The sequence below is a fragment of the Chelonia mydas genome, chromosome 6, assembly GCF_015237465.2.
Source record: "Chelonia mydas isolate rCheMyd1 chromosome 6, rCheMyd1.pri.v2, whole genome shotgun sequence".
NCBI lineage: Eukaryota > Metazoa > Chordata > Testudines > Cheloniidae > Chelonia > Chelonia mydas.
This window is the reverse complement of record NC_051246.2, coordinates 112,323,134-112,340,363: the sequence shown is the minus strand read 5'-3', so window position 1 is coordinate 112,340,363 and position 17,230 is coordinate 112,323,134. Positions and strand designations below refer to the sequence as shown.

The window sequence follows — 17,230 nt, the reverse complement described above, 5'->3', positions numbered from 1 at the left end:
TAGAAATTATTTGCTTGCCTTACTGACTTCGTTCTGTATATAAGAGTTTGGAGAAGGGCATAGGGATGGGATGTCATCAGCAAATTTACTTTAAAACTCTGGTTCAACAAACCAGATGCACTGGTTTGTTGGAGGGTTTTTGTTTACTTTTAGGTTTCAGAGTAACAGCCGTGTTAGTCTGTATTCGCAAAAAGAAAAGGAGTACTTGTGACAAGTACTCCTTTTCTTTTTGTTTACTTTTAGTATTATAAACATTTTTAGAATGATTTTTGCACATTCGATTCTCCGTTTGGCATTGACACAGATTGTTGTGGGAAGAGACCATAAGCTTGATTGCCTAAAGAAATCTGGTTACTTTCACCAACCTACTCCCCTTGCCTTAGTCCTGATGTGTTACCGGTGAAGACTTTCTATCCCTTGCTGTTAGAACCTTTTCTAGTTTTATGATCTCATGATGGGATAACTTTCTCCCTTAGCAATGTACTCGATCCTAAGGGATTGTTTACTAGAGAAATAATGTCTTGTGATGGAGTATGTTTATCTTCCAAAGGTCATTGCTGGGGACATGAAGACACTAATTTGAGTGGAGCAGGTGTCTGTCTGAATAAGTCATTTCTGGAAGAGGTTTTCTTCTGAAGACATGATTCATGATAGCTAGCTTATGATACCATAATACCAGGCTTCCTTTGAGAGAAAACAAGTTTTTAGCTACAAGAGCACACATCACTGCCTTGCAGGAATTTACTCTCACGTTGAATTCTGTGTCCCTGTTAGGGTTTTTACCCTCTGCGATTTATTGAGGCAATCCTGCCAGCTGAGTACATCTTTTTTTCTCTCCTAAATACTACGTGATCTATAATGGCTGTTCTTTCTGAGGAACTTCTGTCAGGAGCAGGCCCAGGCGTGTTGGTGCTAAGATGTCCTGATCATTGCTTTTTTTCTTTTTTCTGAGCTAAAATAAAGTTCTTTGACACATCTAATGTAGAGGATTCAAAAAGAGAGAAAGCAAGTGGTAAGGTTTGAAGCTCTTGAAGTATGTTCCATTAACCTGGGTAGAGCAACGTGCACATGTAAACCCAAAGGTAAACCATTCCAACAGAGGGAGGAAGGAAATGAACATTAAGCTGTGCAGCATAACTTGATGACTTACCTCACAAGTAATACTCCACTGCATGTGCTTACTGTATAGTTATAGACAGTGCATCACTTTCAAAATGCACTAAGCTGCTTCCTTAGACATGGTAGCCTTAAACAGGATGTTAAGTGCAGTTCATTTCCTATAGAATAACTCATTTACATTCCTGACACTTACTGTCCAGACTGTAGACAGCATCTTGAGAGTATTAAACCAAGATTTGAAGTCAAAAGTAGTAAATGTATCAAAAATTAATAATAATAAGATTTGCAGGTTGGTGGCTGTTTGCCACAGCAAACCTCTATTTCCACCAAAATAACATGAACTTGACAGGGGTATGTGTTTTTTAAGAGATGGCTTTAAAAACTGGATATTTTAATCTCCTCTTAAACATACATAGCTGAAAAATATAACACTGTTAAAGCAATGCTCAAATGTGTGCTAACTCCAGACTTGTTGAACACTCCTTGACTTTTGCTTTTTGTCTGTACCAGGTTGCAATCCTTCCTACGTTACAGTGTATAGTGAATATGGCGTTGATGTCTTTGATGTTAACACTATGGAATGGGTTCAGACAATTGGCCTACGAAGGGTAAGTAGTTCACTTCTGTTGCACGATTTAATTAACTCTGATTTGGAATGGAGGCTCCTTCACAATGTACACTGCAGCTGGGTTAATTTTCCCCCCCTTTATCTCCAAAACAGATCAGACCATTAAATGTGGAGGGCACACTGAATCTCCTTAATTGTGAACCACCACGGCTTATATATTTCAAGAACACGTTTTCAGGTTAGTCTTCTTGAGGGAGGGCAGGAGTGGTGTAATGATATTAGGATGGGATGACCAGTCAGCTTGAAACAATCACAAACTCGTGAGCAAGACAAAATTTTTAGATTGTAAGAATCCAGTTTCTTTCAAACATGCAGTGCGTGCTTTACAGAGTCAACATGCTTTGGAAAATAAATTCTACTATTTGAAGGTGTGTATGTGTAATTGCATTATGTGTTGTTACAGTAGGAGCTGTCCTCAGTGTGCCAGAAACTTCTGATAACAGCAAAAAGCAAATGCTTCGAACCAGAAGTAAAAGAAGATTTGTCTTCAAGGTTCCTGAGGAAGAGAGATTACAACAAAGACGGTAAGGGTTTAATATCTGTACATAGCAGCTTGTACATATTGAAGTGGAATGGTTATGAATGTGAAACAATATTAATCATGAAGTGTTGCTCTTTCAGAGAGATGCTGAGAGACCCTGAACTAAGATCAAAAATGATTTCTAACCCAACAAATTTCAACCATGTGGCTCATATGGGACCAGGAGATGGAATGCAAGTTCTCATGGATCTTCCACTGGTAAAATAAATATAACGGGGAGGGATACATGTGTGTTCAGTTTTGCACTGAAAACCTATGCAGATGGACTGTATAAGGTTTCAGCATTATATTTTAAAATCTTTCAGAGCTGTTAGACACTTTCAAGCTATGATTTCAAGAAATGTGTGCTCCTACAATGCATAGTGCTTCTCAGTCTTATACAAGGAAGTGTTAGCTGGCTTTAAAATGGAAAGCTGAAAGAAAGAAAGAAATATCACTGCCAAGAGTTTGATAGTATTTTGTAAATAATCAGTCTTTCCCCCTTCCTCTTCCTTGTTTGTTTTTGTTAAAATAACAGAATGAATTTCCTTCCCCCTCATCCTCTCGTCACTCTGCTCTGATATCCCCTCCAACAAGCTTTGAGCACGTCTATCACATGAGCCCTATCTCTGCAGAAATCTTTCTCCAGAATGGCCATTCCTCATTGCAAGGCTCCCCTCTGCTTTCTTCCTCTTCCTGTCCCTCCTCTGCCTCCTTGGCAAGGGTAGGAGTAGCTATAAACCTTTAGGAACTAGAATGGTGTGCTGTGGCGCTTTGCCAATACTAGAGCAAAAACTAACACAGTTGGAAGATAATTACTAACATGCTTCTAAGTCAGTGTTCACAGCTTTATTTTTGTACTTGGATTTAACAAATGTACTGTGGTGTCAGCGGCTAAAATAAAACAAAGGTAAGAGAATGAGATGTGAAGATGCATCTTTATCTTTTATACCTTCCGTTTTGAAATTCCCACCTTTCCTCTCTCATTCATCTCTGCTAGCCCAGGCAAGGGTAATATATGCTTCCTTACAGCAGGAGGAGACAGGAAAACAGCAATTGGTGATGTCACTGCCCCTCTGTAAAGGGTTTGCTGCCTGCCAAGTTCCACCGGCTCCTGTCTCCAGCAGGTGGAAGGAATTTCTGCTGGCTGCTTTGCGGCTCAGTCCTTTCCTTGTGTTTCGTTGAGGGTGTTTGAAAGGGGTGTATTTCTGATACTGTATGGATGCAATCAAGTAGGAGCATTGAGTTTTTGTTTCTACAGACCATTCTGTGTAATGGTTCCAAGCGCATGGGTGTTGAATTATGCTAGAATTTTCATGAGAAAGGAGCTTTAATTGGAAAGATCCTGACTAAGGATATGTTTGATCTGTGTTGCAGAGTGTCTTACCTTCCGCCCAAGATGAAAAAGCATGTCCCTCCACAGCCAACCTCTCACGGCAGCAGCAGAGAAGCAAAACCTACATTTCATGGCCCTCATCAAGTAAGATTGAAAACAAGCAGGTCTGTTCTAACTTAAAGCTTAGATTGTTTCAACATGAGGAATAAAATGCCTTTGTTCTGCAGGTGGCGGTGATTTGGGAGTAGCCGTGCCTCTGAGAAGTATGTCCGACACTGACCAGGAGTTCGACAAAGAGGTAAAGTAGTTTTTATTAAATGGTGACTGAGGAAACATTTTGATAAAGATTGCATTCTGCATTTCCTCTGCAAAGAGTCTCCCTAGCACACAAGGCCTCTAATGGCAAATTAGTGAAGCCAGCATCAGCTATGAGGACTAATGGGATGTTTCTGACAGAAAGCTTCAAGGATGTGCTAGTGGCTATGGTTAAGTCTTGTCTACAGTCAGAAGCTGACCCATCGCTGAAGTGTTCCTGAAGTGACTCAGTCACGTTAACAGTGCTGAAACCAATTGGTCTCATCCACACTAAACAGTTTTCCACACTGGTTCAGGGGGACTGTTGCCAAGAACCTTTTAAACAAGTGATACATTGACTCACTGAAATATGTAATGCCATTTCTTTTGCAGGTCTTGCAGTATGTGCCAGGTTTTTATCTGCAGGTGAAAGAGATTGCAAGTGGATACTTCCTGTCATCACAGGAGTATAAAACTGCACGAAATTCAAGTGTCTTTCACCAGGCTAGTGAAATAGGATTTTTCACCTGTATTGTCATCAGTGCAGTTTTTTTTACAAGCTTTGTACAGGTACTTTCATGTGACCTGTGCAAGTGAAATATTAGGAAATGTGACTGGGACTGGGCCAAGATCTTTGAAAGTGACTAGTGATTTTGGGTGTCCAATTTAAGAAATCTTTTAAAGACTTGATTTTCAGAGTGCAGGTGCTCACTGCTTTCTGAAATCAGGCCTCTTTAAGATGTTTCAAGTTGTGCACCCAAGATCACCAGTCAGTTTTGAAGATCTTGGCCCTGAGTTCTAATTCCAACTCTCCCTCTGACTCGTGTTGCCTTGGGTGAGCCGCTCTAAAACAAAACACAAATATTAATTGGGTGGCTAAAGTTTAGTCATCTAAATAAGCGTCTTGATTTTTCAGAGGTGCTGACCACCTACAGTTCCTGTTGACTTCATTATGTATTGCAATCTTCTTCCTAGATCTCCTGCACATTCCATATTCTAGTTGTTTGCTGTTACTTGTAGATGCATATACTGGAATATATTCAATTTTAAAAAGTATTTAATTTTCACTTTTTTGTTAAATCTTACATTGGTTATTACCTAGAAATTTTAATTTACAATATAATAGATTATTACACATGCAAAATCAGGATCTAACACTACCTTTATATCATTGTTTTCCCATAGCTTGCTGCCTTATCACAGCATGAACTCAACTGTGTATCTTGTTAGAATAATCTTCTTATCGGTGGTATATCCTAGAAGTGGCAAAATCTTGTGAACAGCAGTCCTCATGGATGTCACCTTTCAGTCAATGAGCTAAATTTAAATTCCCTTTTCTGCAGTAACTGACTGCGATGATAGCAGTTTTCCTATGAAACTTTTCATGAGCCACAGATTTGTGTACTGTTAAGGGTTACAACTCCCCAAAATAGTGGGAAACTGGCCAGCTGAGGGAAGACCAAGATTTGGAGGCGGAGTTCCAACAACCAGTAGGGTGTCTGGAAAATGACCATGGAAGAGAGCTGTCTTAACTGAGTTATTGAGTGGAAGGAGTCTCCTGTAAATACTTGTTGTTTCTGCAGTGGGTTTCCAGCCTGTTATTTGGCAACTCTCTGATTATTTTGTCATGCAGTCAAAACACTTCCCACAGGTTTCCTCATGCTGCCAGGGCCATTGTTTGCCAAAAGCTTATGCAATATGTAAGCTATTTTATAATTTCTGTTCTTCAGTGTGTTGATAAAGAATTGGAATGAAATTGTTCATTTATGATATGTGCAAACCAGTCCTATTTTGTGCCCACTTAAATCAGTTGGGAAAAATTTGCTGAAAAATCCTAAATTACATTGAATAGAAATAAACTTTGTTTTCCAACAGGAAAAGCTTTGTAGTGGCTAGAGGAGGGGAAAGTAATAATAGGGACTCCTGAGTTCTTTTCCTGACTTTACCACTTACTTGTGTTGATATTGGTAAGTCACTTAAGAGACTGATCCAAAGCCTATTGGCACTAATGGAAATATTCATGTTAACTTCTGTTAGCTTTGGCTCATTCCTTCTACATCTGCCTCATTTCGTGAGTGTAATGTAAATTAATATAAAAATGAATGTAGCACCTTAATTATGTTTGTAAAGTGCCTTGAAAGCTTCTGAGTGTAAAGTATTTTAAATAAGAAATTGAATCCTTTTTGTTTCTCTTTAACAGCCTGATTCAGATTCTACCAAACACTCTACTCCCTCTAACAGCTCAAATCCAAGCGGTCCCCCAAGTCCCAATTCTCCACATAGGAATCAGCTTACACTAGATGGACTGGATCAGTCAACCTGTGATGCGTAACACTACGGCTCCTACCATTCCAGCTTCGATCATTCACTACTTCGTGGAGTATTCGAGAGCAAGGCAAAGCTGTCTCAGATGCTAGTGCCAAGACTGATGCTAAATCTCTAGTGTTGCACAAGAATAATTATATATCCAGATTGTAGATACAAAATATTGAAATGAAGAAAAATACTTTACTACAATAGTGATCAAGCTTTTTATGCAAAATTGTTCACTGTTAAGTTATGGTTGATTCATTCGTTTTATTTCTGCACAGCTATCACAGTTTCATTGCATAGTAGGATTAAAGGCCACCAGTAAATAGTCTTATTCTTATGCTGAAAAAGAAATAGAGAAGAGGTACTGATAGTGTTACTACTAAACAGTATCAGAAATCTTATTTTTCTATAGAATGATGTAATGTCTCATTAGCAGGAAATCCTTTTAGACAGAATTTGGACCTCTGAATAGGAAATACAAGCAGGTTGAGTTACATCCTCAGATAAATATACTTTTCCCTTTTTCCTGTAACTGTTTCCTAAGTCTTTAGGGGAATGATAGGAAGCTATAGGTTGTTCCCAGCATCAACAGAATCATCAGGAAGTCAAATGAAAGTTGGTGATAGTTTTGTGGCCTTTTAACTCATTTAGCCATTACATTTCAGCTGCATAACTGTCTTTCTATCTTTCTACCAACTTTTTAGTCTTGTACATAGGACTATTACTAGTAATGTTTTACTCTTACCCTGCTTTTTAGTCCTTATCATTCATGATCATTAGTCAGGGCTTTTAAGACATCAGTAAATAATGCTGTGAAAACAAATTTTACTTCTAGTTCCTGCTATCCTCCTCTGAGATGTAGTTTCTCTTGGTTTTTCAGTGTAAAATACACTACTTTTTTTTTTTTTTTTTTTAAGCTCGCAAGCATTCTTGCAGGAACACTACCCTTAAAGTCTGCTTGAACTAAGGGACTGTATCATACTAAAACATCAGTCTATTTTATTGGTAACCAAAGTGGAACATGAAGGACGTGTAAGCGAGGGTGCTGCTTTTTCATTAATTGTATCCTCACATGCATGAAGACCCCATGATTATTAATCAAATATTGATCATGGAGAAAGATGCACAACACACTCCTGTATATTTTGCTATGGCCCACGTGCAGTGGTGATGGTCTTGCGTGTATATTTAATCTCATGCCTCCATGTATTATACATTTAGTAATCAAAGATTTGTGACCATGTTTCATTAAAAGCTTGTAATTAATTCAGTGGCTGGCATATCCAGTTTGTCATTGTCACACTAGTGTGCCTTCTGTGCCAATTTTATGACAGTTGGATGTCACTTATTTAAAATTTGGTTTAAATGGGCTAATGATAATATACCAATGGCTAATGTTCTTTTCTGAAACACTGTATAGGACGTGCACTTATATTTAGTTTAAACTGAGTGTTCTAGTCAACATTTAATCCTGTTACATTAAGTGTTTGACAGTACTTGCTCTTTTTTCCTCAGATTATTGATAAAGGGGGCTCAATTAGAGCTGGACACTACTGCTTTGGGGGTTTTCTGGTTTTTACTTTTTTAATGTAAGTCTAAGTCTTTGTAATTATTGAATTGTGAAAACATTTTTGAACAATTTACCTGTCAATAAAGCAGAAGAGGGAGGTTTTAAAGTTCATAGTGGTCTGTCTTGACATGTGAAAATACTTTACTGTATTTAGTTTCATAATAAATTCACTGTGTTCAGTTAAAACTTAAGATATAAAATGAATGAGAAATATTTTGAAACGCCATTCATGAGCATTACAAAAGAGATGTGAATTTCTGTGCACTTGTTTAATGGCAAAGAAAAGCCTTTTGCTAGTGCTGCTGGAATTGCAGCAACTTCCCTTCGTCTGAGAAAGGATTATCATTTTCATTCTGAGTCCCTGATTCATGTTAGCATCTTTAAAATATTTAGAACAATTATTTCTTGGGGATTGAGGTGTAGGTGAAGGGACTTCAATATCTGTTAAAACATCTTCTAAATGGTGTGGTGGATGCAGGAAAGTCGGGAAGATGCAGTGGTTCTAAAGAAACACTGTTATGAAAACGTTAAAGCGTGGGAATTTGAATGCCTAGGCTGAAGTTCCATTGTTTTAACCCATCATACTGTGCCTACTGTACTGAGGGATTTTGAACAATCCTTTGTTTTAAAATTCCCCATGTGCTGCAGTACTTGGCTACAATGGGGCAGATTACAGCTGAAGTTTAGAAGAAACCTAGTTTCTACTTTATCCCTTCTAGATGGTTAACATACTTCCTATGTGAATTTCCACCCCCGCTCCCAAGGATTCCAATTTTTTCCTGCTTGTTGATCATTACCACCCGCATAGCAACCATTATCCTCCTAGCCACGCAGGCCTGGATGGACCTCTTAATTGAGTTCACAATGCTGCACTCTAATCAGCCAGAAGGATTATGTGGGTCTCTTGTATGATAGTGCAGAGCAGTGCAACTGAGCTGGCTCTCCAGTTTGGGGAAGGTGTACCAGGAATCTCCCTTGAGGTGCGTGTAGGATTGCTGACCAGAGGGAGTACAACAAACTCTAAATGCAGTATTCAGACACTAACCTATCTTCTAAAAAAAGTCAAACACTTCTACTGCTCTTGGGCTGATTGTTCTTTGCATTCCAAGGGCTTAGCATAGAAACAGTGACTCTGTTAATTATAACAGTGCTAAATTGCAGCACTCAAACGCGGTAGCAGAGGTTTGGATGTAATGTAATACTTCTGGGGGAAATCTGTGCCACTGCACAATGCAGAATTTTGCAAAAATTAACGTGCACAGAATTTCCCTTCCCCCCCAGAAATGGGCCTGCAGTGCTGCTAGGGGCCACTGGACTTGGCAGAGCCCGGTTAGCACATAAGACACTGCTGGGGAGAGGGAGAGGGAGCTAGAGGGGTTCTCAAACTAGGGGTCGGGACCCCTCAGGGGGTTGCGAAGTTATTACATGGGGGGATCGCGAGCTGTCAGTCTCCACCCCAAACCCTGCTTTGCATCCAGCCTTTATAATGGTGTTAAATATATAAAAAAGTGTTTTTAATTTATAAGGGGGGTTGCACTCAGAGGCTTTCTATTTGAAAGGGGTCACCTTTACAAAAGTTTGAGAATCACTGAGCTAGAGGGTTCCTCGCAGCTACAGTTCCCAGTATGTCCTGAGGGAAGGAGAGGGCGATGCGCAGGAAACTCCATGCAAGCCTGGGACCAAACATCAAGCCTTTTGTCCCTCTGGATCAAAGGGGAGGAGGGTGCAGGTATCGGGGGGCGGGGTGAAAGGGTGCATGCATCTGGCCCCCCCAGCTGGGCTCTGGGGGTGGGAAGGGGGCAGAGAAACGGGAACTGGGTTGTCATGTTTCTTTAACTCTACTCCTGGGGCATTTTTGTGTGTGTCTGAATTGTGACAGACATACTTGCTGACATAAATTATCAAAATAATTGAAACTGGTGTGATTATGTAGTGTTATTTTGACAAATAAAATTTGCAGAATTTTAAAATACTGTGTGCAGAATTTTTAATTTTTTTGGTGCAGAATGCCTCCAGGAGTAATTTAAGCACATGGGTAAGCAGCGGTGACTAGTAACTGCTGATAGTGGGGGTGCACAATTTAAAGTTTCTGGTAGCATGCAGTGCAGTTTCAGGACAGGTACTCAAGACAAAGGAGTTTTAATTTCTAGAACTATTTTTGATGTCATGTTTTATGATAGTATGTAATAGCAGATGGGGCTGTTCTAAAAGAGAGCTACACATGATGCTCTGGATTGCTCTGGTGTACTATATCAATTTGAAGAAGAAAGATTTGCAAACCAATTCGTTGATATGCTCTTTTAGAGCTCTTGTGATATCTGTACCCAATAATTATGTCAGGAATCAGTTCTAATTTAACCCTATAAAATTATTTTCCCTCTCCATGTGAATCCCCTCTCCCTGCTGGATTTACAAGAAGACATCTTTTGGGCATCACAAGTACCAGAAATTTCATGCTAACCCCTACTGGTGGCTATGATGTCTGTTCTGGTATCTGTAGTATCACAGAATGCTGAATATTGGTCATCATTAGCAAACCTGTAAAAACGGATTTCATGGCAGGAGGATAGTGGTTTGAAAGAATTTTTGGAAAGTAAATTAAAACAGATTTCTGTGCCCAATCTCCTGTGCCCAGCCCAGTTAACAGAGACATTCAAGTCATGTTTCTGAGCTTGCCTACAATTTTCTCTTTACAGTTCACTTTTAACTAGAGATGGACCAAAACTAGGACAGAGAATTCAAACCACTCAGAAAGAAACATGAGGCAGATCAGATCTAGGTCCAGATTTCAACTTCACAGCTTAGGTTTATTTTTATGATGGGCCAGTTCAGAACTCCAAATCCCAACACCCTTGTCTGGCTTGGGTTTGTATTTGAAGTTTAGGAACTTGAATTTGGATCAAAGCTTCACAGCTCACACACTTTTGCTATTAACTTTACAAAGTTAATAGTGTGACTCTCTGGTTCTTAATTATTTATTCTATTCCAGCATTAAGGCCCCAATCGAGCAAACTCTTAAGCATATGCTCAATTATAAGCGTGGGAGTAGTCCCATTGAAATCAATGGAACTGCTCAAATGCTTGGATTTAGCACGTTTAAGTACTCTGCTGGACTAGGGCATTTAGAAAAAATGAAATAAAATATTGTCACAATTCAGGGGAACTGCACTTGTATTCCCCCCATTGCCCCTGGTCCCTGCTGCTTTCCCCCCTCCCCATTGCCTTGAGCTCCTTTCTGCAGCCTCCCATGTACCAGGCAGGCTCCCCTGTTGAGCCTGCTGTCATCCTGATCCCTCTTCCCAGCTCTGGGTGCCACCTAGTGGGACTCAGGAGGAGCACATGTATCAGTGTCTTTTCCCAGGCACATCCCCTCAGCCGCACTCCTCTTGACTCCCACCCTGGCAGAAATCTGGGGCAGGCATGCGAACCCACATGTCTCACCACCACCATGCATCGCCTATATGGGTAGGTTTCTAAAAACAAATCAATTGCTTAGTATTAAGTGCCATTTTTTAATTCAACATAACAAGGTGTCCAATCTGTCCCATGCCCCATTCCTCTACTAGAAATTGCCCAGGCTTCTCATTCCAGTCACCAGCTGGGTCATCCTTAAAGCATCAGGCTAACTTTTTAAATGAAAAATAATCTGGAGCTCATGAAATGTTAGCTTGACAGCACCACAGACTGATCCTGTTTAATGGGGAGGAAAAGGTATAGGATCGGTTGGGCACTTCAACCCTCCAAGGAATGAGAATTCTCTCTCCGCTGTTCCATTAGTTTAGATGGAATATATGGGCCCAGAGAGTTAACATGACCCTGTCACTGTCCAACACCGGTGTTAAACAAGGAGCAGAGACCTCAGCCTGCTTAGTACCATGGCAAACACACAGAAATTCATGCCAAAGGTTAGAGTTTTATTAATTTACTAACACACACAAGGAAAAAAATCAAAGCCAGGCAAAAGGCATTGAAAGTGGAATTGGACGATTATTCAAAACCTGTCAGTCTCTCTTTAGAGAATGAATTTTGGTTAGTCTCTTATTCTGTCAAACAGTCCTTGGTGGGGCAGGGTTAGTTCTGTTGTTCAGTTCTGAGTCAGAAATGAGAGTCATTTTCCTGCTTTAGACAAAACACAAAGAAGAGAGAGGATAGTAAAGGTGGGGGAAATACAGTTTGTTGATGTTCTCAGTATACAGGACAACTGGTCAGTCACAACAGCAGCTGTTCTGGACTATGGCTCACCTTCCCTGGTCAGGGACATCATCTGGTTGTTTGGTCAGGTCCCTCTTCACTGGTCCTTCTCTGGCAGAAGTGGATAGGTTGTCTCATCTTGCCATGCCGGTGCCCTGCAGTGCAGCTGATTTCAGAATCAGGTGAAAAGCAGGACAGAAGGAAGATTGGGGGTTGGGGGAGGAGAAGGAAAGGAAAACACGAGGGAAGGGAAGACAGCAGGATCTCACATGTATCAGACTGGGGTCCTCACTGGTGCAGCAATGGTGTTCAAGCGTCCCGAGCGGAGTATCAAAGCCTGGTGTCACGGCAACAATCCTTCCACCTTACCTGCAGAAATTTTAAAGTTCAATTTTTCTCCCCTAAAAGTCTCTTTTTAAGGTCCCCCAAAAGGGTAATAGATGGAATGGTCCATCCTCTCATTAGTTTGCCCACCCGTTAGACCTAATTTCTGAAGCACCGATTCTGGTCTATTCATTTCCAGTTCTCTATGCCTCTTGTTTTCCAGTCATAATCTTAACACTGGTCTTGAGCGGTATCAGTAAAACCCTTTGTGTTTAAATTAATTCAGTCCTTCTGTCTCCTGACATCATTCCTTAAATAATTTTATATAGCAGGTAATTGTGACAATTCACCTTTACTCACTTTACTCAGCAGTTAGGCTAAGAACTAAAGTGGGCCTGCTAGGCCCCAATTGTGACAAGAACTCCCACTCAGGGTTTGACCCCTGTCCTGAGATTGTGTTTTCCAAGGCACCGGCTGGTGCCAATACTGACGATAGTTTTGGCGATGTGGATACTTAGCCACTAGGAGCTAGACTGGGGCCACCTACAACTTTTATATTAAATTTTGGTCACCCCAATGTAGGGTGACCTTAATGTGAAAGGCCAGTAGCCTTACTAATTCCTTGAGTCCTTTCCCTGCCTGTGAATCGAACACATCTGCCAATCCAATATGCAATGCAAATATTCTGAGAACAAAACTTTTTACAATTAAAAATAGCCCCTGAGTAGTGTGTTTGAAAAGACCAGCTTCATGCAGGCCTATTATGTATACACAGAGATAATTTGGGTACACACAAATGTAGGCTCTCGGGCCCAATTTTTAAAGGGATTTAGGAGTTGCTCAGCTGAATGGAACAAAGCTTAACCTCTAGGTGGCCTGCTGCTTACTTGCATTTTCAGCTCTCTGTTAGGCAGCTCTGTCCTGCCTAGGCTTCCTGTAGGGTGCACGGGGGTCGTTATAAGTCCCTAAGAAAGGGATTTTCAGATGCCAGTCGGTGGAATGGGCGGCTGCCTGTGCTAGCCAGATGAGAAATGCTGAGGACAGGAGAGGAGGAGGGTGTAGGCACCTACGTAGCTGACCTGATGTGCCTGGCTGACAGGCCAGAGGCAGCCATCTCCCTCCACTTGGGATTCTCAGATGTGAACTCGCTCCTGGAGTTAGGCACCTAAGCTAGTTTAGTCGCTCAGGTAACCAAGCCCTAGCCCCCCAATCTCTGTCTATCTGCTCATGTTCATTAGTTCTCTCGCACTGCCTTATATTACCGTATGCAGGAGCATTGCAAGTGCCCTAAAAGTGTGAGGGGGCCCCACAGGCACCTGAACTGTGCCCCGGGGACCTCTCCAAGGCCCCGCACTGCCCTTCTCCCCAAGGCCCCGCTCTCATACCACGCCTTCTCCCCAAACCCCTGCCCTCTCATCGCCCCAAGTCCTCGTCCCTGCACCGCCCTTTCTCCCAGAGGCCCTGCCCTCACACTGCCCCTCTTCCCCCCAAGACTATGCCCCCTGCTAGCTTCTCTCCGCCCCTGTCCAGGGCTGCTGGAACAATTTGTATAGTGGCGGTGCTGAGAGCCATTGAACCAAACTCTAAACCCTGTATATGATGGAAACGACGTCAAGCCAGGGGGTGTAGCAGCACCCCTGCTTCCAGCACCTATGCCCCTGTTGCTTGCCCTTACGGCTGGTAAAAAGTGAGAGGGCCCTGGCCCTGCCTGTTCTGGCCCCACTGGCCCTATGCCTCCGGCTCTGTCTTGTGCAGGTGCTTGTGCTGCCCCTCCCAGGGCCGGCCGGTTTGTACAATTTTTGGTGGTGCCCAGATCAGGTCCAAGTCTCGCCCCACCCCCGACCTGCCTAAGGCTCTGGGAGAGCGTTTGGGTGCGGGCTCTGGGCTGGGGCAGGGGGTTGGGGTGCAGGAGGGGGGAGCGGGCTCTGGGAGGGAGTTTGGGCGTGAGGGTTGGGGTGCGGGGGGGGTGGGCTCTGGGAGGGGGGTTGGGGTGCGGGGGGGGTGGGCTCTGGGAGGGAGGTTGGGGTGCAGAAGGGGGGCTCCAGGCTGGGGCAGCGGGCTGGGGTGCAGAGCTTACCTCGGGCGGCTCCTGAAAGCGACCCTGCACCCCGCCGGCAGCAGCTCCTAGGCAGGGGGCCAGAGGGGTCTCCACGCACCGCTGCCCGCAGGCACTGCACCTGCAACTCCCATTGGCCGCAGCTGGGGGCGGGGCAAGAGGTGGAGACACGCCCTCCCCAGGGGCTGCAGGGACGTGCTGGCCTCTTCTGGAAGCCGAGCGGGCGAGCTGTAAGCCACCTTAGCCCTGTTGCGCTGCCGGAGGTGGCGGCCCCTGGGCCCTTTTAATTGGTAGAGCATGGGCCCCACAGGCCCATACAACTTGCCACCCCTCTGGCCCCTCCTCCTGTCAGTGGCCTGCATCAGGCCCCCTGCTGACAGGCATCAGGTCTTAGAGCACATCTACATGATTGGATCCCCTGGTGAGATCAGCATTTCTCCTGCCTAGCTTGAGGATCCCGGCTCCGGCCCTCCAGGGCTTCAGCGTCAGCAAGGGCTCTGAGCTGCTCCTTAACTGCACTTAAGCTGCTTTGAAAATGCTGAGCAGCAAATTTAGGCACCTGGGGGGGCGGGGGGGAGGGGGTTAGGTGGCATCTGAGCTGCGCCTTTGAAATTGTCATTGGCACCTACATGGTGGACTTAGGTACCCAGCTGCCTTTTTAGGCACTTAAATCCCTTTGACAATAAGGGCCGCAGTGACGTTAAGAATTTTGGTGTGTTATGCTAGAAAAATGCTGAATGGCAACATTTTAAAGGGCTACAGTGGGTGAGGTAATATCTTTTATTGGCCCAATTTCTGTTGGTGAGAGAGACGAGCTTTCCCAGAGCTCTATTTCAGGTCTGGGGAAGGTATGCTGCACATGACAGGTAAATGCAAGGTGGGACAGAGTGCGCTGTACTCCTTTTCTTTTAGCCTAAGTAGTTATCACATATTCAAGGAAAAGTGGCCCATTAACACCTCTCCAGTCATAGGACTGTTGTAATAAACCAAAAAATCCAGTGTCTCTGTTCAGTCTCTGGTTTTTGAGTGTCTAGCAAAGTTATGACTTTAAGCTCCCAGGCTCATCCTTTGAATGTGTTGTGCAGGTTCCCTTCGAGGATGTGGACTGAAGGGTCCAATATAGAGTGATGGCTTTGTGAAATTTTGTAACACTCAAAATCATGGACTGAACAGACAGACTGGCTTTGTGGCTTATTACAACAGTCTGTAAGGCTTTGTCTACATTAGCATTTTTACTGGTAAAACTTTTGTTGGTCAGGGATGTGGAAAAAAACACACCTCCTGACTGACAAAAATGCCGGTGTGGACAGCACTGTGTCAGTGGGAGATGTTCTCCCACCAACATAGCTACCACCGCTCATTAGAGGTGGTTTAATTATGCCAGCGGGAGAGCTCTCTCCCACCAGCATAGAGCAGCCACAGGGGAGACCTGTGCCACTGTAAAGTCTGTCGTATAGACAGTTTAACCCACTAACCCCCTCCTTTTGTCCTATGGCTGCAGAGGTGTTAACGGGCCACTCTACCTTGAATGGTCCCATACAACATGTGCTAACGATTTAGGCTTAACTCTCTGTTCCACCTTGCATTTAGCTGTGATACTCCTTGTACCTTCCCCAGACCTGAAGAGCTCTGTGTAAGCTGGAAAGCTTGTCTCTCTCACCAACAGAAATTGGGCCAATAAAAGATATTACCTCACCCACCTTGTCTCTCTAATATCCTGGGACTGACAGGGCGACAACTACACTGCACACAACATTTAAAGGGTTAGTTAGGGCAGCACTTAATTTGTGAAAGGGCTTGTCAGGCCTGATCCCTGGCACCTCTAGGCTTTGCAGTTCATAGCCTCAGCACCTCTTTCATTACAAATTAAGCCCTGTTTTAGGGTGTGAGCAATTCTGTGGGAGGCAGTAATAGGAAGTTAGAGCTGCAGTTCAACCAGAGAAGGACTACAGAAGCAGAAATCACTCGGCTCATTATACCTCTAGTAAACATTTCTTCTCCCGCACTAAGATGCAACACCTCACTGAACTATGACAAATCAGATTATAGAGTGGATCAGAGCGCTTTCCCCTTCTATCGGATCACACAGTCTACCTTTTCAGTGACTGTAAATTTGTTCCCTATGGCATGTGCCTCGAGTCCAGCTCTGACTTTGTTCCAAGGAAGCTGGAAAAGCCAGACAAACTGATTTTTAGAAAGGGAAGTCAGATGCTACAGTGTTGGGTGGTGAATTCTGATGGGATTAGCTGTCCACTTTTCTGCGGACCACTTTGAAACAGCTCAGCCATCTGGTTCATCTCAGTGGCGCTGTTCCATGTTGACTAAGCAAATCTTGTCAGATGCTGCCATCTCCTGCTAGAGCTGAACATAAAACCAGAACCCAAGTGCTGCAATGCCATAAGGGCTGCTGAACAAAATGATTTTAATCTGAATTATGAGAAGCTTCTAGGAGCCATTGCAGGCACACTGACTACGTGCCAGTTGATGTCCATTAACACCGTGAATGCTATGCTAACCTGGGAACCAAGGACTCCAGCAGACCTGCTGTTAACGGTAATATATTTTGCATTTGTTAGTAAGGTGGGCAATCCCAACTCCTAGCCCCAGGAAGAAAAGGAGGACTTGTGGCACCTTAGCGACTAACAAATTTATTTGAGCATAAGCTTTCATGAGCTACAGCTACAGCTCACGAAAGCTTATGCGCAAATAAATTTGTTAGTCTCTAAGGTGCCACAAGTACTCCTTTTCTTTTTGCGAATAACTAACTAACTAACACGGCTGCTACTCTGAAACCTAGCCCCAAGAGTTTAACAAAGCCATCGGATACTCAAATGTTGCATGAGCAATCCTAGCAACCCTGTCCAAGAATCTAATTAAGG

General features: G+C 43.2%; 1 protein-coding gene and 1 long non-coding RNA gene across 9 annotated transcripts in view; one reads left to right on the top strand and one right to left on the bottom strand.

Annotated features, from left to right (window-relative positions):
• The window catches only part of CDC42BPB (CDC42 binding protein kinase beta), a 136,415-nt gene extending 128,444 nt beyond the window's left edge, over positions 1–7,971 (top strand). For 4 of the 8 annotated variants that reach the window (XM_043547803.1, XM_037901000.2, XM_043547802.1 and 1 more), the window contains 7 exons: positions 1,630–1,727; positions 1,841–1,925; positions 2,151–2,271; positions 2,369–2,486; positions 3,645–3,747; positions 3,831–3,901; positions 6,098–7,971. In XM_043547803.1, the coding sequence (XP_043403738.1) occupies positions 1,630–1,727; positions 1,841–1,925; positions 2,151–2,271; positions 2,369–2,486; positions 3,645–3,747; positions 3,831–3,901; positions 6,098–6,229 (728 nt within the window). In that variant the 3' untranslated portion in view covers positions 6,230–7,971. Of the gene's footprint in view, positions 1–1,629; positions 1,728–1,840; positions 1,926–2,150; positions 2,272–2,368; positions 2,487–3,644; positions 3,748–3,830; positions 3,902–6,097 lie in introns of those variants that run through there. The other 4 variants (XM_037901002.2, XM_037900999.2, XR_005225619.2 and 1 more) reach the window with 3 other exon arrangements.
• Positions 7,972–11,843: 3,872 nt separating this feature from the next.
• LOC122466400 lies at positions 11,844–12,342 on the bottom strand. Its single transcript, XR_006291842.1, has 3 exons — positions 12,241–12,342; positions 12,023–12,126; positions 11,844–11,896 (listed from the first exon to the last, which is right to left on the bottom strand). It is a non-coding gene; the product is annotated as an uncharacterized LOC122466400 (long non-coding RNA).
• Between the last annotated feature and the right edge of the window lie 4,888 nt (positions 12,343–17,230).